Source organism: Bactrocera tryoni, chromosome 4 (assembly GCF_016617805.1).
Source record: "Bactrocera tryoni isolate S06 chromosome 4, CSIRO_BtryS06_freeze2, whole genome shotgun sequence".
NCBI classification, from domain to species: domain Eukaryota; kingdom Metazoa; phylum Arthropoda; class Insecta; order Diptera; family Tephritidae; genus Bactrocera; species Bactrocera tryoni.
The window spans coordinates 23,451,261-23,474,084 of NC_052502.1; the positions used below are offsets into that span (position 1 = coordinate 23,451,261).

General features: G+C 36.1%; 2 protein-coding genes and 1 long non-coding RNA gene across 3 annotated transcripts in view; 2 read left to right on the forward strand and 1 right to left on the reverse strand.

Annotated features, from left to right (window-relative positions):
* LOC120776076 (netrin-B) overlaps window positions 1-22,046 on the forward strand; it is a 243,434-nt gene extending 221,388 nt beyond the window's left edge. The window contains exons 2-7 of the mRNA XM_040106545.1: window positions 9,922-10,110; window positions 18,273-18,422; window positions 18,507-18,596; window positions 19,149-19,214; window positions 19,430-19,661; window positions 21,419-22,046. Of these exons, the coding sequence (XP_039962479.1) occupies window positions 9,922-10,110; window positions 18,273-18,422; window positions 18,507-18,596; window positions 19,149-19,214; window positions 19,430-19,661; window positions 21,419-21,560 (869 nt within the window). The 3' untranslated portion in view covers window positions 21,561-22,046. The remainder of the gene's footprint in view (window positions 1-9,921; window positions 10,111-18,272; window positions 18,423-18,506; window positions 18,597-19,148; window positions 19,215-19,429; window positions 19,662-21,418) is intronic.
* The window catches only part of LOC120773727 (netrin-A-like), a 610,257-nt gene that overhangs the window by 268,193 nt on the left and 319,240 nt on the right, over window positions 1-22,824 (forward strand). The window lies entirely within an intron of this gene.
* LOC120776079 overlaps window positions 1-22,824 on the reverse strand; it is a 119,552-nt gene that overhangs the window by 44,130 nt on the left and 52,598 nt on the right. Inside the window, exon 2 of the long non-coding RNA XR_005705382.1 lies at window positions 18,228-18,413. This is a non-coding gene — a long non-coding RNA (uncharacterized LOC120776079). The remainder of the gene's footprint in view (window positions 1-18,227; window positions 18,414-22,824) is intronic.

Below are 22,824 nucleotides of genomic sequence, written 5' to 3' on the forward strand. Positions count from 1 at the left end.
ATAAGAAGTGCCGAAAAAAGGACTGTGAGGGCTTTAAAAGCGCGTCAGCACAGGCTAACCAGTAGTTATGATGTGTATATGTATATGTATTTATGGATATACGGTAAATAAAAGGCGGAAACAGGAAAAAACTAAATGAGCGACAACGTCAATATGCAACTTTTCAAGTTCAAACTTTGGTGTCCTTAGTCGCCTGCTCAGGCGTTCAGGCACTCACTCGCCCACACAGTTGCTGAATCAGTTTTCTTTTCGCTTTCTTTACTTTTCCGGTTTTTCCCACTTTGCTGTGTGCCTTTCCGGTTGTTGTGTGGCATTTTCGGCAGTTACTTACTGCCGAGTCTGCCAAGACGAGTGTCTGAGTAAAAGTGAGTAAAATTGATGAGTTTTCCGTACAATTTTGCATTTTTAATAAAGTCACACTGGGCGATGGGCCAACGTACCGACCGTGTGACAGAGCGACGAAGCGACGGCGCTTAAAAATATGCAACTGACTTTGTCTGTGGAGTATCCGTTGCATGTGTTGAACCGCTATTTGTGTGAGGTTGAGTTAAGTAGAAAATGGATTATGCCACGTTCAACAGTTATCTTTTTTCACTCTCTCTCTCTCCATTTTCCATGCAAATGCTCACTGAATTGTGGATTTTATTTCCCACTCTTTCACATCACTCCATACACTCATACATACATACATATATATTTTTGGGTGTTGGTAAGTGGTGAGCGGTTATTGATTTTATTGTTGGTATGTTTTTTTATGCTGGTCATAATAACTATTTCGGTCCTGTGACCCTTCCGTCTGCTTATCAAGCACAGAATCTGTTTTTGTTTGTTTTTTCACATAGATACATTTGCCTTTTGGGGCGTTATCAAATAGTTTTTACGCGTGTATGTGTGTTAGTTTGTTTTTGTATGTAAATATATGTTATCCTTAGGTAATTGCCGGGCTGTCACTTTTTGGGCGAAATTAACAAGATAAATGATTTTTTTGGACAAATTGCTGTACATTCTTTTTATTTCGTGCTTTTATTATAGTTTTGGGGTCCAAAGGGACTAAATATAAGCATATTGGTATGAATGTGTATATACACTATATATGTAAAAGTGCTTTTGAGCTTTCATTGGGTAGTAGATAGTCGGTAAATGGGACTATGAAACATATATTTACAAGTATACTTCGTATACTCGTATGTATAGTATATATGATTGCTAGTGCCTATCCTCGTTTGTTCGAGCCATATTTGTTCTGGACTTCATAAAAATTATTATAATAATATGATAATGATTAACAGAGCTAGTAGCGTCTAATATGTACTATTTTGGAGTGACCTACGACCAGTTGATAAAAACAATAAAATTATGAGTCCTCGAGGACAATTAGCCTACCTTTCCTCGAAGCGTTGAGTAAGTTAATTACTACAAAAACAAAAAGTTCATAAGTAAATACGACTGAGCTGTTACATGAACTATAACTTGTCCTCTTGTAAATGAGTGCTTCTGCTCAAATGACAACTTAAAGCAACAAGTTTATGAGATCTCAATTCTTTTGTAATTGATTATTATTTCTTTTATTAACTATTATTCAAGTTCTTGTGGCAACTTTATTACGGTCTTCCCTTATTTAGTCCATAAAATCGAAAAACAATAACTAGGAACCTTAAAAAGTAAATTGTCCAAAATATCAACTCAATGAAAAGACGGATCTTAGTTCCGTTCCACAGCAAAACTAATACGGATGTGCAAACTGACGTTGAGCAATACCAAAAGCTACGTCAGGACCGTGGAGGACCTCTCCGAATCGATCGATACCAAACGAGGTTTCACACAAAGCGACTTCCTATCATGCGACTACTTCTACTGGAGAAAATAATTCGAGCTGCACAGCTGGATCGAGCAGGTACTACTCTCCATTAGAGTGAACAATGCTGGCGCACGCCGAAGATATTGATATCACTGGCCTCAATAGCCGCGCCGTTAGTTCCGATTTCGCCAGGTTGGACAAAGAAACGAAGTAAATGGGTCTGGCAGTGAACGAGGGCAAGACGAAATATCTCCTGTCATCAAACAAACGATGGTTGCACTCGCGACTAAGCTCCCACGTCACTCTTGAGAGTCATAATTTCGAAATCGTAGATAATTTCGTCTATATTGGCACCAGCATTAACACCAACAACGTCAGCCTCGAAATCCAATGCAGAATAACTCTTGCCAGAAGGTGCTACTTCGGACTGAGTAGTCAATAGAGAAGAAAAGGCCTCTCTCGACGAACAATAACCAAACTCTATAAGTCACTCATTATCCCCGTCGTGTTAATGGGTGCAGAGGCATGGATGATGATAACATCTGATGAGTCGTCGTTACGAATTTTTAAGGGAAAGATTCTGCGAAAGGTTTATTGTTCTCTGCACGTTAGCTACGGCGCATTCGATGGGACGATGAGTTGTACGAGATATATGACGACATTGACATATTTAGTTCAACGAATTAAGAGACAGCGTCTACACTGGCTAGGTCATGTCGTTCGAATGGATGAAAACACTTCAGCTCAGAGAGTATTCGACGCAGTACCCGCCGAGGGAAGCAGAGGAAGACCTCCACTCCGTTGGAAAAACCAGGTGGAGAAGGAGCTGGTTACACACCAATTGGCGGCAAACAGCGAAAAGGAAGAGCGACTAGCGCGATGTTGTAAATTCGGCTACAACCGCGTAAGCGGTGTCTACTTTAATAAAGAAGAAGTTCCTCCTCTTATTTACAAGATGTGAATGAGTGGTCATTTCTGGGCTTCGTTTTCGTGAATGAAAGAAGTTAACGACTGAGGTTGATCGGAATCTATTTATGAAATATAATTTTGTTATCATCATATGGTTAGCTCGCAACTTTTTTAAGCTTATGATGAATTTTCAGTAAATGAGATTGAAGAAAGAAGAAGAGAGAGAGACAAACCTGCTAATAAGAGGTTACAACCACTCAACTTCCCCAGTGACAAATTTTGCCTACTAGTGGCAGAAAATAAACGTTATTGCAGGCTCAAGAAACACCTTGCCGATATGGATATAGTCTCCTGTGCAAATGGCCGGTTATGCAAAATGAAGGAAAAAGCATACGCTTGATTCTAAATTGTACTGAAGGGTCCTTGAAGTTATTTATTCGAATAGGAAGCACATTAAATCAATAGCGCCGAGCAGGATATTGTAATTCATCAGAGTGCTTGGCCGTTGTGATTTCGTTTAAAATAGGAGTGGGTACAATAGACCTCAGGTCGCAGTGAAAACCTTAATTTATGCTTTTCTAATCAAGTTTCGATTAAAATTTGACGGTGAACTATTTTTGAAAATATCCCAATGATAATCAGTGTAATACGTTCACATTACAAATCTTTACGTTTCAAAACTAATAATAATAAATACCACTTAGTATAGACAACACGACCTTTCCTATTGACATTTCCAGTAAATATGTGTAATACTATTTTCCGCGAGTATACCAGCATTAAAGCACAGATAAGCATTTATTTCCCACCAACAAATTGCCAGTTCGCCAAATACTTGCCTCAATGCACCCAATCACTGAATTGCGAAAATGTCAAAATCAATGATTATATAGATACATAAGTACATATATAGCAATGAGTACTAATACACTATACACATATACTATACATATACAAGCATGTGTGACTTTCAAAGTTCAGTCTGTTACATTCGTAGGAGCGAGATTACAGCACTAAGTACTCCTACACACACAAACACAACTTCAAATCGTCATATGTATAAGTGTGTGCTGTTACGAGTACTTTCACGTGTGTAAACGTTAACGGTATATCCACACAGCTATCACACAACTAACTTTGCCTTGGCATTCCTAAATTTCTTTGCTTTCGCCGCTTGTTGCCATGGATGGCAGCGCACGCAAGGATTCCTTAAGCGCGTGTTTGTTAGTTTTCTTAATCTTCTCGCAAATCCTCGTTGATTTTAATGTTATTTTACGTGCACGTGTGGAACATTTTCCAACATTTTCTTGAAGTTAAATATAAAATTTCATAGTTATTGTCGAACTGGCTGCTGACTCAGGCGAGAGAGAGTGTGATGTTATCGCAAAATGAGTGCAATTTTGTTTGATCAAATCTTAGTATCTCACTAAAGTGGTTTTATTTTCGTCACTTATGGACACTTGGTGGAATGAGGTAATATTTGACCACCGTAAATATCTGTTGCGCTATGGCAAGATAGTTTTGGGTAAAAAAAATCTGAAATTAGATTTTCTAGAAAATTTGACATTAGGAGGTGTATAAAATTTAAACCTAAGAAGGATTATAATATGTAGCTATGTGTAACTGATTTGTTTTTTATACAGAGTTATTATAAATATACATTTTTTAGAGGACTCTGGAAAGCATATCTTGCAAAAAACAGATATTCAAAATAATGATGTTTACAATTCAAACCATCTGAATTGAAAAAAAAACTTAACGGGTTACAATATAAAAAACAGCAGTTTAACATACAGATAATCAGTTCTCTTATATCTCAAGAAGAAGGGTCTGTAAAGATCACTACAGAAAGGACATTCTAGAATTAGAGGTAGTTTCAGATTTACTCTACGAGTATAGCGGTAAAGCTGAACACTTTCAAAACGATGCTTTAAGACTTCCAATGATATTATAATGTGTTGTTTCCAGTACTTGCGGGAACTGGATACTGGATGAGAAGGACGATTTTTAAACAGGAAGTGAGAGATATAGAGAGAGCTAGAAAGGGAAAGAGTGATACAGAGAGAGACCGAGTGATGGAAAGAGTATGATAGGCAAAAGAAAAGAGAGAGAGAGAAAGACAGTTCTATCAACGGCTAAAGTTACCTGATCATGAGATGCGAGTTTCACATTCTCGGTTTTTTAGGTTGGGATAAATAGAATTAATTTTAAATAGTTGCGAACATTCAGGACGAGAAGGACGATTCTTGAACGGAAAGAGAAAGGTAGAGAGAACGAGAGAGGATAAGAGAGAGAGAGAGAGATCAAAAGAGAGAAACAGAGAGAGTGAGAGAGCGAGAGTGGGAAAGAGAGAGAATTATAGTTCTATTATTGAGCAAAGTTATCTTATTGCGAACTGTGAGTCTCGCATTCTCGGCTTGTTAGGTTAGGATAAATAGAAATAATTTTCAATACTTGCGAGAACTGGGTATTGGATGAGAAGTCCGATATGTTAAGAAATAGAGTAAGAGAGGAAAAATAAAGAAAGAAAAAGAGCTCTATCGATGACCAAAGTTATCTGACTATGAGCCTTACATTCCCGATTGGTTAGATTGGAATGGATTTGATTAATTTTTATGACTCTAGCTTTGAGTAATCTGTAGCAGGCCACAAATCTGGTTAGTTCTTCAGTTTTGTCTTAATTTTTCCCTTATTTTGACCACTGTTAACAACCACAATAATTATCTCAAATTGATCTCAAAATTTTCATCAGTTTTTATGGGTACTATTAGGTTGCTTATAGTATAGTAACAAAAACTGCTACCCTTGAACTATCTTCCGCCATAATAACTTTGATACATAAATAGCTTATTATGCTCAAGAAATATTTGGCAAACAGAATAAAATATAGTTATCCTCAAATCAGTCATTAAGAAAGTTGCCCGCTTATTCTTAAATTCAATCAAATAAATTTAAGCAAATCATTCGCAAATTTGAAAGAGTATTGCACCTTGACATGCGAACATATGACATTTTTTACAGCTCATTTTTCACCGGCTCAAACCCTTTCACAAGCGCAAGTGAAGTGTTGGCAAAACACGAAAATGCCATCAAAATAAGAGCGATCGTGAACAGTATGTGACACTCAAATGGATATGCACACATATGTACACAAACAAATACAGTTGTAAAGAGAACCCAGCATGCGAATTCCATTAGGTCTAAACTGATGAGAGCGAAAGCAAAATTTCGTTTATATGTATTTTCCAGTTACGAGAATTGATGGATGAAGACAAGCATAGAAAAATGCGTTGAGTTGGTGAAAGGCTTTTGGCTAAGAAAAATTAATAAACAAATAAAAAATATACTAGAAACATATTAAAAAAAAATTTTAAAATATTGTTGAAAAGAAAATTTTTTCTGTACATCAATCCATCACAACATAATTAACGTAATATTTGGTTTAGAAAGATTTGATAAAAAAAATAAAAAAATGTAAAACTGAAATCATTCTTTTTTAATAATCGAAATAATTTCTGAATAAAAATTTGTATTATCAATCCATCGCAAAACGCACCACAAGTTAATAACACAGCTTAGAATAATTAATTATGTAACTGGTATGATTTTAGTTACCTTCCTACTAGTTCCCAACCAGTTGCCAATCCTCTCACTCTCACTTGGTTCTTTCATAAATGAAAATACGCACATTTTTACTACCGCCACACATTATCCGCTGCAGTTCGACATTTTTGGAGCGCTTTTCAAATCTACTGCGACATATAATTCCATACATTCTTTTTTTCGGGTCTCCTCTTTCACCTCTTGTACACACAGCCTGAGTGATGTCGAATTGTGTGAGCGTGTCTATGCGATTGTCGATTTGAAAATCGAATCGCAAAATCAGTTGTGTACACTTTTTTATTATTCTCCACTTTAGAAAGGACATGCTTCGCACACATTTCCTGTTCGACCATAGAATTTTATGTTTTTTACTCGTTTTAAGTTCAAGTGCTAGGAAGGAGCGCATATAAAATGGAAGGGCGCGGTGCAAGGTAGTGTTACAAGTGCATGTATATATGTGTGTTGACATATGAATTTCTAGGGGCTTATTGTAGTTTCAAGTGCCATTTTTTAGCTGCGCTGGTGCCTTCTAAAGTGTAGGCAATCGCTAGATCCGTGTATTTTTTAAACGAACTCATATGAGTATATGTTTGTTGGTGCGTCTCAAACTCTATTTGAAAAGGATTTGAACCTGCCAAAACAGACGTACGAAACAATAGAAATTCTTTGGTGAAATATTTGAGGAATCGACAAAAAGTTGGATTTTAATATAGCACGAATTTGAAAGAAAAAATAGTGGCATACTTATAGGCGTTTAACCGAATTAATAATTGACTTTACTGCTGAGTCAAAAAATATCTTGTTGAGTTCGAACCTAAACATTACAAATAGCATTATCCAAGTTTTTTCGCTTTTTTATTTAAAGCTACATTTTTTAGATTTTTTAAAGTTCAGTATTCCAGCATTATACGACGACCTATAATCAACACAGAGTAATATATTGAGCTCTAAAAGCATGAATAGTTCTGAAACTTAAGATACAAAATTAAACAATGTAACCGAAAGTTTCACACGAATTGCCGTATATCTACCATATTTACAGTCTATATGTAATTCGAAACCCCAAAAAAAATTAAAGTGAAAAATTGACAGCTCAATTGAGACATATTCCCAGCTCAATATCAAACTTGCAGCAATAAAATTAAAAGTTTCTACTGAAAAAAATATATTTTTTGTGAAATTTTCGTAGGAAAAAGTATTGAAAATTGAGTGCGTGAAAAAATTGAGTTGCAGACGAGAATAACTTAACTAACAGACGGCCACTGCAGGGTATTCAACAGTAAATTGCCTCAATGTGCTTGACCACCAAAGGGCTTCAGTTTCAATATATATGTATGTACAACTATATATGAAGTTAAATTCGTATAGCCATGTAATATGTGCTGATATTTTGCGTTGGCCCTGTGGGAAAAATTTACAAACAGCAAATTATTGACTTCAAAGCAAGTAAAGTGGATAAAAATTGCAAGGAATGGTAAATTCCGATGGTTCGTTGATGATGCGAGAAAACATATGAACTTCATCTATGAATATCAATGTTCTGTAGGGAATGCTATCTACACCCGTTCACCTGGTAGTCGTGTAAATTAAATCGGAACGAGCCGAGTGCTTAAACATATACGCATACACGGTTAAAGAATTCAAGACTATTTAAACTGACTGTCTGATTTTGAAAGTACTTGAAATCTGATGCCATAGCATTTTTCGTTGTTTTAATTGCGAAACTCTAACTAAGGGCAAAGCAAAATCCCACTAGCAGAAGAATACTTCTTCCACTCATACACTTGGGAGTTGGCTAAATCAGTTTACGACTTCCAAGTATACTCTGGGTAGCCAAAAACACCCGTTTTAAGGCGAGTTAATTTGAGATGGCGCAACATCACTCCACCAGGTTAGTTTGGATGTTGGACCCGCCACATAAAAAACCCTACCAATGAAAAGAAAACAACAAAAGAAGCATATAGCTACTTACATATTAAACTTGTCTGGGAGTCTTATAATGAATTTATAAGCAAAGGCACCCTTACTTAACTTCCATCAAGATGGCGACGAGCAGGGATTATCCTGCTTTCGTTCATTCGGGCGCTGAAACTATGGGCTTCCCGTGAACTAAGTAAGCGTTGGTCAACAACCCGAACTTGTGGAGTTGCGAAAGCCTTCCATATGATAGGCGTTTTTTTGATTTGCGACGGTCCTATTGATCCCTACCTAGTAATTTTGGGTATAATAACGGACGTGCGTCTCCAGTTGTCCAAGTAGAACTATTCGCGACACCACAAGAAATCAGCCAATTTACTTAATCTAACCCAACTAAGAACAGCGTAGAATAAATACTTCTAAAGAGTCGCTATATACATATATTTCACTTTCGTTTGTTATTCATTTTGATACGGATAGCTCAAATTTATATAATGATTAGGATAGGTCAGCAGCGAAGATCAGTTAGTTTATGGTCCTTACTCGATGATATGTTTTTTTTCAATAAAAAGCAGCATCTACTTTATTTCGAACAATTTCCTTCACAGTCTCGAAATTAACTCGAATATCAAAGGTAGTGTTACTAGACTGAAAAATTTTATTTGTTTAATATTAAGATTGTGGCTAAAAACGATCATTCGACTTTAATTTGAAGCCATTCCAAAAATTCTATACCTAACAACCCATCAATGTGCTTTCAGCGCCAAATAATTTGCCAACAGGGCACAACAACCTTTTACCCATAACGAAACAGACGTATGTCTATATCTATTTGTAGTAAAGTTTTGGCATCCATTGGTCATCACAATTCGAACTGCTGTTTAATGTTGTGCAGCTTTTGTTGCTTTTGTTGGCCGCCACTTGCCAATGGAATTGTGGTTGCAAAATTGAATTACACCTACATATTTCATGCTCACCTTTCATTACCAACAAAGTGCTATAAACTACGAGTGACTGCGCAACTGAAACAATTCAGCCAATAAAAACAGCAATAACAACAACAGCAGCAATTTGGTGCAAAAGCATAAATGCCGGAAATGTGGCAAATATATGGAGCAGCTGTGTATTAAATAACCACCGCTTGGCACCACTGTTCGGTCGCGGACATAATTAATGGTTGTAAATGCCAATTCTTTTGTTGCTCGCTGAACTTTGTTGTATTTGAAGCAGAGGAATGTGTTATGGTTTCAGTTTTTTGCAATACTTCATTACTGGATATCTATTTATAGATATTTTTTGTAATAATAGCTTGTGGAACAATGAGAGCATGACTATTGTGGGTGACGTAGGATTCCCAAATAGATATGACAATTCTTCGCACACTCTAGTTTGGCTTATATGTACATCGTCTCACTAGCACCTAGCAGTATAATGAACTTTATCAATATGCTGGAGCTAGGTGTGTCTTTGTAATTTAGGAGAGATACATATACAATAGACCTAAGGCAGCGGTGCAATCCTTATCCTATCTATGTGCACTATATCTCCTTCCATTGAAACTAACCAAAAAATTGTACCTGAAACACTACCATATTTCTATATACTACTACTGCTTATATAATATGTATATACTTCTTTTATATAAAATTTCGTCCATTCTTAACCTCTCCTTTTTGTGATTTTTCAATTTCCAGTGTGTCAATGCAATGGACATGCTAGACGCTGCCGTTTCAACTTGGAATTATACAAGCTATCAGGCCGCATCTCGGGCGGTGTTTGCTACAACTGTCAACACGACACAACCGGCCGTTATTGTCACTATTGCCGCGAGGGCTTTTACAGAGATGCCACGAAGGCTTTGAATAATCGCAAAGTATGCAAACGTAAGTAAAAGAAAAAAGTTTATAGAAGACCGTGAAATATAATCTTTAAGATATAACTCATAGCAAAAACTACTTGTAGATAAACAGTGTTTTGTAAATGTTCTAAGACCTTGAAGTGAACTCTTTAATATTGAATATAAAATAACCACAACTTTAAAAAAATCAACTAAAGCTTAGTCGACAGTAATGAAAAGCTGCAAGAACTCAAAGCCTTTGAGACAGAAAATAGAGTTTGAGATTTTCGAGAGTGAAAGTGATATTATTGCCTTCCTTTATATTCGATTCGACTTTATAATCTTAAGTCTAAAACCCCTATAAGTTTCCTGTTCTGTATGGCATAGTATCTATAGTGAGCAGACAGTAACAAAACTTAACGGGGATTGCATGAAGATCACTGAGAATTTCGAAAAAGTTTGAAAAAACCACTTTCTGGTAGTTGCTTGTGAATATATACAGCATATATGTATGTATATCATATGTTGCTAGCATAGCAATTGGACTGTTTTCATGTCTCCATGTAAAGCTTAAAGGTTTTCGGAGAACGAAAATTATTTGGTTTTAAAAAAACACTTTTAATAAATCACAGAGAGGACCAGAGGCTCACCAACGACACCTTTTTACGAGAGATTTGTCTCATTATCCAATTTTTCTTTCCCAAAAATTTATGGAATCTCAACGGAATACACACTTACTTCATAGAGGCCATAGAAAACCCTTTGAATGAATTCGTGAACAACTTGCCTCACTTATAAGAAGCATTGGCTCAAAAAAATTTCCTATATTTTAATTGATTTTCGGAGATTGGCGATTGGTATAGAAAGTTATGTACATACCGAAATTCTGAACCAGTTCGATACAAATATAAATAAATCAGACTATATCCTCACAAGGTTGGATTTCACTAGTTATTTTCTGGTGGAAACACCCTATAGACGTGAATTGAGAAGATGTTTAGTTGGGAAGGAGGATACTACAGATATTTACATCGACGGGTCAAAAATGGACTGCGGTGGTGTGACAGGGGTATACTTCGAGAATCTTGGTATACATACTTATATCTCTTTTCCGTCTACTAAACTGATTCTCTATAGTGGAAGTACTGTGTATAAAGAAAACCAGTTTTTCTGAATAACTACGTCAGGATACCGAAAGCGGACTTAGACAGACAGTAAGGCGGACTTACAAGTGTTGTCATCTCTAAAGTTCAACTCCAGCGTACTAAAGAAATGTGGGAAAGCTTTCAGCTAACTAACAAGTCAACTTCACTTGTCTATCATTTTGGTTCCCGGTAACGTGAACATTTTCGGCAGCGAAAAAAACAAACGAGTGAACCAAGTTTGTAGACTATCTGGACTAGTCTGAGGCAGAGATATTATCGTACCCGTTAGGAACAATCAAGTGGAAGCTCAACGCACAATTTGAACAAATAACTCAGTATAAATGGAAATCTTAACCCATATGCAAGATCGTGAAAAAGAAGTCAAATGGTCAAAATATGACAAGCAGAAACTAAAAATTTATTACACAATTCCAAGAAAAGTATGTACGAGGTGTGTTCAAAAAGTATCGCGAATTTTGAATTTTCGCGGGTTACGTATATTCGAATTTCGAATTTTTTGTGGCGTTATGTTGGTACTCATGTCTCTCACTTATGCCGACAAGCTCGGCCATTTTGGATGTTCATTTAATTGTTGATAGCTGCTTTGCTTGCCGAATGTTGACTATGGCATACGGAGAAGCTACCTTGGACCGAAGCACGTTTATCGGTGGTACAAAATGTTCTCAGAAGGCCGAGAAGATGTGAACGACGAAGAGCGTGCCGGACGCCCGAGCACTTCAACAACAGACGAACAAATTAATGAAGTGGAGAAAATGGTATTGGCCAATCGTCGAATCACCATTAGAGAAGTTGCTGAGGACCTAAACATATCGATTGGCAAGTTATGCGCAATTTGCGCGAAGCAATTCGCCAGAAACGCCCGGATTTGTAGAAGAGCAAAAATTGGCTTTTGCACCACGATAACGCCCCTGCTCACACATCGTTGCTTGTGCGCGACTTTTTGGCCAAAAACAACACACTAATGATGCCGCAGCCACCGTATTCCCCAGATCTGCCCCCTGTGACTTTTTCTTGTTCCCTAAACTGAAGAGGCCCATGAAAGGACGACGTTACGGTTCTCTTGACGAGATAAAGACGGCATCGAAGGAGGAACTGAAGAAGATAAAAAAAAATGATGAAAGTAGTATCATTGAGAGCACCAAATGGTTTGAGCACAACAATGAAAAGTAATACTCAGATATTAAGAACTAACTCGAAGGGTCTACACTCCTACCTACCTACCAACCTATCTTAATTTTAAGAGTGGAACTTTTTTGAATAAAGAATTGTACTCGATAGTCAGCAAAGTTTAACCAATACTATTTTCAATTAAAAAAACGCAGTTGTCATACAGACACGTTCTCAAATATATTTCTTTTTCTTCTTAATTGACGTAGACACCGCTTACGCGATTATAGCCGAGTTAACAACAGCGCGACAGTCGTTTCTTTTTTTCGCTACGTGGCGCCAATTGGATATTCCAAGCGTAGCCACTTAGTCCTTCCAACGGAGTGGAGGTCTTCCTCTTCCTCTGCTTCCCCCGGCGGGTACTGCGTCGAATACTTTCAGAGCTGGAGTGCTTTCGTCCATTCGGGCAACATGCCCTAACCAGCGTAGCCACTGTCTTTTAATTCGCTGAACTATGTCAATGTAGTCATATATCTCATACAGCTTATCGTTCCATTGAATGCGATATTCGCCATGGCCAACGCGAAAAGGACCATAAATCTTTCGCAGAACTTTTCTCTCGGAAACTCGCATCGTCGACTCATCAGTTGTAGCTCAAATAAATTTATAACTATGTATATTATAAGTTGGAAAGTATTGTTAGCTGCTATCCAAACTCACAACCTCTAGATAAAATATACCTAACGATTGATTTGGTGAACATGACATACATGACGAAAGCTTGAATATAGTTTTCCATCTTTCGAAAATCAAATAAAAAAACTGCGTACCTTATTTTCTAGAGTATATAACTATATATAGTACATATGTGTATAATATATAGATGTCTATACTAAAGAAAGCTATCGCACATTTTTTTACTTGTGAGTTAGTTTTCATCGCATTATATGTAGTTTTCACTATTGTCATGTCAAAGACCGCTCCTTCGCTTGATTTTCGAACAATGAGCTAATCAAGTCGAAATGTCGCTACAAATCCAAGATAATCGCGTGTGTTGAACAAATTACAAGTTGTTTATGGCATTCCTTCAATTCACTCACAAAACAATTACCCACCAACACAACTAACACTAACAGCATGCGTACAAGAAACCCTCATCTAAGCATAAGTTCTCATGCATGTCGCATTGGAAAGCAGTTTGCTGAAAAATTGTTGTTCGATTCGTCACGATAGCTCACTCAACAACAAATACAAAATCCCACACATCAGCGAAGGCTTTCGAATTAGACGTTGTCATCATTGAAAACATTATCGAAACAAGTAATACCAAGGCAACCCCATAAGCTCATACGCATATGGCATATACATACAAACTCTCAAACATATATACATACATTGATACCAGAACTTCTTTGTAACGGAATTGAGAATGTGATGCGCAAGTATTTGCGGCGTAAAGTTTTGTTGTTAGCAATGAAGGATTTTCCTTTTCAATTTCAAAGCTGGTAATCCATCAGACAACAGTTTTTTCGCGCTGGCACCCAACCATACCAAAACCAATAGTAACAAATATAACATCAACAACAACAAAAGTACTGGGAAGTTTGTTCCCTGTTGATGAGTTGAAGTGGTGGAGTGACAGCGATTAAGACGGTTCGAGTGGAATTTCATTCAATAATCCTACAACCAAACAACAGCAACAAAAACCATGTATAAGCTCACCTTTTCGAAATTTTGTATGGAAGGTAGACGAAATAGCGTATAGTGCTAAGAAAGGGTGGAGATTTGATTCACTGATAAGTTTTTCGTGAAAAAAAATACAAAATAAAGGTATTCAAGATATATTTTTCTTTAGACTTTACTCTTCATAGCATTGTTTGAAAGCAGTAAGCAGTAGCAGTTCTTGAAATAATTAGAAGTATAGGGTTGATAAGACAATTGAAAATATGGACGTATAATACACTGTTTGGAAATTTCAACTACCTGAAGCTTATTTAGAATCATACGATTGCTAAGAGTGATGCGAAAAACAAAAACTCGTTTCATGGTGAGAGGCACTGTGTCATAAAAGAACGATGAGACATTTTAGCAATGCCCCTCTATCAAGATTTTCTAAATTAACCCTTCCCATTTGGGAAGTTCACTACAAGTGTTGGCTATCATGAAATTATTGTCTCCCCATTTTCTACCCAGAAGTTCCCATCTTTTTGTCCAATTGAGCATTGTTAACTCGAACGCTATCAGAACAACAAAAAATTTTCTTGAATTCTATGAAATAAATATCTCGACACATTCAGTCTTTTGTTTAAAGTTATATGACCAATTCATAAAAAAGATCACCCAAATTCTGTGGTCATACCTTCGTCTATGATCCTATATTTCGAACGGAACTCTACCGGTTAAATCTTTTTAAGACGACAGAGTTTTTTAGATCGGATGTTTTGGTGGCGTGAGACACTGTAAAGTATTAACATAAATGACTAGCGTGATGACCTGAGTTGATTAAACCATGTCAATCGGTCTAATCACTCCTTCAGGTTTTCAGATATTAATCTGAAATTTGGCACACGTGCTGCTCATTTGACGGAATCGGTGATATGGAACCATTATAAGATATAGCTCCAATACAAACTGATCGATCAAAATCAACTAGTATGAAAAATTATCTGGGAACAAATTTTTTAGATCGGACTGGTTGATCAAAATCAATATAAAGACCATTTTATACCCTTTTATGCTAAACATACATACACATAACGTCCTTAAATAGAAAGCTTAGTATTCATGTAAAGGAACATGATTTAAGGACACACTTCAGTATTGGTGTCGCTATAGTCTTAGTGGTGCTTTGCCCATTTAATACCATTATTTCCAGTGAAGTCTATATTCGTAATGAGTATTACATACCCGAAACAAAAAACTAACCTTTAAAAAAGTTTTCCATCTAAAATTTTATAAACCAAAGTTTTTTCTTATGTTTCTCAACATTTCCTCAACACTGTTTTCTCATAGTATGCCACACAGGGAGTATGAGCTCCAAAGAAAAACTTGTAGCTAAAAGCACCGCAAAGCGTATTTACGAGTCGCTATCTCAATTACCTCGCCTTTTATTGTTATTGCTAGCAATTTTATTTTATTTGTATGTAATCTATTCCCGAAGTCTTTTTCAATAGTTTCATTTGCCGCTTTTGGTTTTAGGCGCTTAAGCGTGGTACCGCTGCTATTCACTTGCTATCTGCGGCCCTTCCTACATGAATATTATGAGTATACGCCGAAATTGAGTTCTCGTTTTCCATTTAGTGGAGGCGACTTCACTTTTTCGATTGCTTATGCATTGATTTTGTCTATTTCGGCTTTCGCTTTTGTTTGTTGGTCATTATTGTGCGCCCACAATAAGCCCTACGCGCTCGCCGCTGCTATTCAACTTCGCTGTGGCGGCGGGAATGGGCAATAAAAACGCATAAAAGCATCAAAATCGGAATTTAATTGATTTTAAATTACTTGCACTTTTCGTGTTTACGAAGAGGAAAAACAGATTTCATTTGAGTTCATTGCATTGATGATGATTTGATGGCGTTTCCTTAAGTGACTTGCGACAAAGAAACGCGGGAGATGAAAACGGAGAAGATATGTGAAGAAATAACGGTTTGGATTTCAGAGTTTTAGTTGACCTTTGAACTTTTAAAAGTAGTTTTTTACTTTTAACGATTTCTATGGCTTGAAGAAACCAGTACTTTTTCAAAAAAAATTTGGCATTCAGTAATAATACCATAATTTAAGTGCTTTACTTCGGAGTGGAGCTAATTGTGCAAAGAAAGCAGATATATATTTACTTATAAGAGTATCGAATTCTAATAACGAGAAAACTAACGAATAGTGTGAAGAGAGACTACTTAGAAATCCTTAGTAGGGAGAGTTGGTAATAAAATAACAAATATATATATACATATACAAAATATTCGAAAAAATTTTGGAAAGACATTATCGGAATCTGCTCACTATTTTGGAGTTTTGCTGAAGAGAATTTGTGAATTTTTATTAAATTAATATAACAGTCTGTTATTGTATCATTCTTATACTATAACAGTCTTAGCGATGTAACAAGTCAATTGTAAAGTCCCGGCCTGACACATAGATAGCGCTCCTACAATTTAATCCATATGATTTTTAGTTAGCCCTAACCTTCAAAGAGTTACTCTCTTTAAGAGTATGCGTATTAATTTGACATTTTGAGTGAAACAACTTGTTTTATAGAGAAAAAATGAATAAAAAGGAATTTCGCGTATTGATAAAATATGGCCTTTTGAAGCGAAAAAAGACAGTTGAAGCAAAAACTTGGCTTGGTGGCGACTTCTCGGATACCGCCTCAGAAAAATCAGCCAACAAGAATTGGTAAGCTAAGTTTAGAAGTGGTAAAATGATTAAGCACCGGGGACAGTGAAAGCAGTGGACGCCCAAAATATGTTCTTACCGACGAAAACATAAAAAAGGTTCACAAAACAATTCCATAAAATGAAGTTGTTCGAGGTAGCAGATACTCTAGAGATATCAACTGAATGTGTACTTCATATCAGTCACGAACACTTGGGTATGTGTAAGTTCTGTGCAAATTGGGTGCCGACGAGTTGATTATTTGAAGCAGTGTTTGGAGATGTTTAAGTGTAATAAACCTGAGTTTTTACGTCGATAAGTGACAATGGATGAAACGTGGCCCCACTATTTCACTTCGAGCTGCAATCGACAGTCAACCACGTGGATTGCACACGATGAACCCGCTCCAAAGCATGAAAAAACGCAACAGACGGTTGGCAAGGTTGTGGCCTCTGTATTTATGATTTTTATGGATTACCTTAAAAAACAAAGAACCATCAACAGCGACTATTACATAGTATTACTAAACCGTTTGAAGAACGAAATCGCCGAAAAACGACCGATTTTGAAGAAAAGGGAAGTGCTGTTTCACAAAGACAAAGCATCGTGTCAAAAGTCAGTAACAACGATGTGAAAAATTCATGAATTGGGCTTCGAAATGCTTCCGCATCTACCGTATTCTTCAGATCTGACCCCCAGCGACTATTTTCTGTTCTCAGAACTCAAAATAATGCTCGCTGGAAGAAATTTTCGTCCAATGAAGAGGTGATAGCCGAAACTCAGACTTATTTTGAAAAAGAGACAAATCGTGATAAAAAATTGTATTGAAACGTAGGAGGGTGGCTATAATCAGTGCATAATCCTTAAGGGAAACTCTGTTGTATAGAAGAATAGAAAAAAATAATTTTGGCAAAACACTGTGTTATATTATGTTAGGCCGAGAACTTTTCATTTGACCTATTAGACGAGTACATTAAAAATACTCTCTAAAATTTTCAGTTAAATCTGTCTGACAAATCGTGGGTATCATTTTGAAAAGGACAGTTTCGAAAACTCGTTTAAAGTTTCAGCTCTAAACAAATCAGTTTGGAAAATTTGAATTTTCTAAAATCCTCTTTTAGACATATACTTCAATAGTTAAACATTGAAACTAAAAAAAAATTATTTCCAGCTTAATGTCTATAGATACAAAATTTCCAGTTTTGGTACCTACTTGAGAGAACAAGTTTTGAGCAGTATCTTTAAAACATCGCGAAAAAATATGGTAGCTAATTACAAAATAGCTAATGTCAGTAATATGTAGACCCGAAAGTAGAACAACTTCATTACAATGCCCCTCTCTCTATTTGGTTTCCTATAACAAACTTTGAATCTCCGTCCGTGAGAGCGATAATCATCTAATTATTGATGTAATTTATCGACAACTACGTTCACTAACTTAGAAATGTCACACCGATCTCATACAATTTTAAATTATCAATATATATTAAATAATTTAATTAAATCAATATAGACTTACCGAACTTAATAATCATTCTTTTCACTACTTTTTATTTAATTTCAGGCTGCGACTGTCATCCTGTTGGCTCTACCGGCAAAACTTGCAATCATTTGAGCGGTCAGTGCCCTTGCAAAGAAGGCGTGACCGGACTGACGTGCAATCGCTGTGCGCGGGGTTATCAGCAAACACGCTCGCATGTGGCACCTTGTATAAGTAAGTAGATAAAAGAAAATAAAAATTAGTAAATATTTAAGTCAATATATGCAAACTAATATAAATTATTTTCAACCACAATAGAATTACCGTCCAAAGCGAATATGATACAAGCAGAGAGTGCGGTTAGCGAATACCGAGAACCCGCTGGACCCGATGACGAAATGAAAAAGTGTAAGTATAAAGCGCAAATAAACTAATTAACGATGAGGTGATATTAATATAGTTTTGGGCATGCAGTGAAAAAAGGGTGACCGCAGTAATTTTGTGGAGTGGCGCCACAAAGTGTGCGAGCTAGTGTCATAATAATGTCGAATAAGTTTCGCTGTGGCATTGCTGCGGTTTGAGTTTGCCAAATTTGCATTGTAATAATCAACTAACTGCTAAGGCAACCCTTTTTTCACTACTCACTCGCAGTTGCGGTGGGTTAGGTTGAATGCCAACAAACACACACGCACGAAATGAAATGTAATTTACACTTGTAATCAAATTTTCATAGCGAATTTAGTGCTTAGAGTGCATTTCACTTTAATGAAATTTGCCGAATTCCCAACGCGACAAACTAATTTCATTACAAGCACACACAAACATCCATACGAAACATATGTACATAGTTATACATGAGTCATTGTGCGGGCGTTTTGTTGGTGTCATGTGTTCATCGAACTGTCCGGCTCAGTGCATTGGAGTTTGAAATTTAATTAACTTTTATTTAATATTCAACAGATTGCGGCAAATGCAAGGCCAGCCCGAAAAAACTCAATTTGAATAAATTCTGCATGGAGGATTACGGTACGTATGAGTTACCTTGGCACATTTGCTATTGTAGTTGTTGTTTTTGTTTTTGCCTATCGTTTTGTAATTTTCTAATGAATTTCATGCATGCATGCATTCATGCCCTTGGGCCATTACAATTTTAATTGTATTTATGCTGACTCCAACGTTTCATTTTTCCACCTTTCTCTTTTCTCTTTTATTTTTATTTTTGCAATTTCCCGCAATTGCAGCAATTTTAGCAAAAGTCATTGGGCATGACCGCGCATCGCAGGACATCAATACGGAGAAATTTTCGATTGAACGACAAAATGAAATTTTCAAATACGAAATAAATATACAGACGATTTTCAAGCGCAACCCTTTGCAGGGCACAACGAGTTCGCTGCTGGGCAGGGGGCATATGATGTGGCTGGTGCCGCGCAAGAGCCTCGAATGCCAGTGCCCCAAAATTAAGTTGAACAAGTGAGTGTTGGAATTTTTATCACACAAATTATTTTATACATATATACATATATATAGCAGCACAGGTAGCATTAGCTGTAGATATTGTGGCAAGCAATATCTTCTAGTTTTGGCCTATTTAGAAAGAAATAAATGCATAGCGTGATCGTCTTATAAAACTTTATTGCTTTGATTTAGTATATAATTAAGAAAACTCATTGTCAATAGTCAATGTTGTAATAAAATGATCATATTATTATATTATTACTTATATTACTTGATTAATTTTTATGTCCTGAAGAGATTTGTAAAATTTTCACCAAACTACTTGCACTTAGGAAAGTCAATCTTGCCGCAATCATATGTGAATTTTTTAACGAACTATTTAGGAGCTCTCCCAACGATTTCTACTCGTAATATCGCACATGCTTCTTTCCAATATTGGAATGTGCGAAGTATAGAAGTCATTATTTATATAGAATATATTCTTAGAGATACGAGTATGATTTACTTCTAAACCTTTTCCTTTTTTATACAATTTATGGAAAGATTAATACTTAGTTAGTTTCAAGGCGTCCTTCTGTATTTATTCGCGTTCCAATATAAAGAACATGAAACTGTCTACAAAAAACTATACTAGTTAACTGTGACATTTGTTTCAAGAGGCTGGGCCTCTCTGAGTGTTCCGTCGTTGGAACGAGACTCTTCGTTTGTTGATCATATGCTGACAGTAGCATTAAACACACTCCCTTAAAGTTCCAACGCAAAAATCGAAATAAAAAAAGTCTAATCTTCAGATAACATTTTATTCCATAATCTCATCCGCGAAATTCCAAAAAAGAAGAAATGAGTCGTTCAGCATAACTTATCAGCGCTCCTTTACGATATAATCTGCATCGCATTATAGGAAAAAATTTTCGTCGGCAATTTGACTTGCTCTAGTTTCAAAACACCTAGTCTATATTAAAGAGTCGGTTAATTAACCGTACCGATAAGGAATACTTTTTAAGTAGTTAACTGTAAAACTCTCCAAAATTTCACTGATTATTTCCCCGTAGTGAGACAAGTTGTCTGAGCAAACTCTATATGTCGAAGAATATAATCAAATGCAATCGTCATATTCTCTATAAAAGTCTGCTTGTAAGTTAACCCGATAAGTCCCCTATCAGCTCTTCTATATAATAATTTTTCCAGAAGTATCTAAACAGATAGCACATTTCCGGTTTTAGCACGGTTTCCTATAAGCTGTTGCCATTTTAGCAGATAAGATCGTGTTGAACTTAGAATATCAGATGATTTGTGTTTTCAGTCCGAATTCCGTTTTATCCTATCTATTCTTAAAGCTATATGGAGGAAGGTGATATGGAAACATCTAAACACTTTATCCGCTACTGTCCGGTTTTCACTAGACTCAGGTTGAATCATCTTGCTAACCATACCTTATGCGAACCGCCTGAACCCTGATTACTCATAACCTGAACTTCTCAAACGCTCCACGAAATTTTTTTCTTTCTATATTCACGCCGCATATTTTTTATATTATTTTACTTTTCCATCGTTAAATTTACTACTTTAGTATTAGCGGGTGAAATTTTGTAATAAAAGGAATTCATTTTAAGAAAAAACGATTTGACACTTTATATCACAAACTAATTAAGCTGAGTTATAGATCTTGTTTATAAATCTAATATAACCTTCTATATTATATTGTCGAAATCAAATATTATAAATGAACCATTTCTTTATCTCTTCCTCCCTTCCTACCACCTCATTTTCAGATCATATCTTATACTTGGACGTGATTCGGAGGCCGCACCTGGCTACTTGGCCATCGGACCCAGTTCGGTGGTGCTCGAATGGAAGGACGAGTGGTCGCTGCGCATGAAACGTTTCCAGCGGCGAGCGCGTAAATGTAGTTGAATCGAACCGGAAACGGAATATGTCAGAACGGATTTCAATTTCGTACATTTGGATCGATATCGTTTCTTGTATAAATTGTACAGTTTACTCAAATTTTTGACATTCTTCGGTATTATGCTATAAACAAATAACAACAAGAACTAATAAACAACAAACAAAAAAATAACAAAGAACGTAAGATACATACATACAAACATATAACCTATTAAAAACAGAAACAACAACTATAACAAAATTATAATGAACACAATACATACACAAGCAAAGTCATATTTATGCAGCAAACAGGAAAAACACTCAAACATACACAGAGACACATACATACATATACATATGAATGGAGTATAAAAAGTATTAGCAAAATGTGAGACGAGCGGTGGAAGCGGCGGAGTGAATTCATTTAATTGCGGTGTAGCGAAAAAAATCGATTTAATAAATATGACTTTAATGATTTATAAACCTGATTAAGCTGATTGCGCACACATACATATATGCGTCTTTTTTTATATACCCTGAACATGGTTAAGTTTGCTATATACATATATACTTGCGTCAGTTCCACAGTTTTTGAGCTATCGCTCTGAAATTTTGCACACGTCCTTTTCTATGCAAGAAGCTACTCATTTTTTGAAGCCAGCAAAAGCGGGCTACTATAGCATATAGCTTCCATACAAACTGAACGATCAAAACCAAGTTCTTGTAGGGAAAACTTTTTTATTTGTCAATATATCTTTTCGAAATTTTACATGGATGACTTTCCAAGACAATGGTACAATATACGAAAGAGTTATTCAGATCGGACTACAATATGATATAGCTGCCGTACAAACAACATGAAGCTTTTGTAAGGAATCTTTTATATATATGAAGGGTATTATGCTTCGGTGCAACCGAAGAGAACATTTTCCCTAGATTATATTAAATTTAAATCATTTTTAAATCTGGCATCACATTTTGCATAAATCAGCGTTTCTGAATGCTTTCGTGTACACTTTCAATGCATTTTATTTTCGCAAAACTATTTTATTGTAGTTTTATTTTAATTTTATATTGCAAGTGCTGATAAACTGCCATAAAATATTTTTTTTTGCAATCCCTTATTATTTTTTTTTGATTTTGCAATCTCGTATTTTTTCTCAATCACTTAATTGTGATTGATTTGTTTATTTGTCACAGCGCTCACCGGCCACTCGTGCGCGTTTAATGAGTTCGCTTAATTAAGCAAATAATCTTTGTGATTGCGGCAGTTAATTTAAAAGCATGT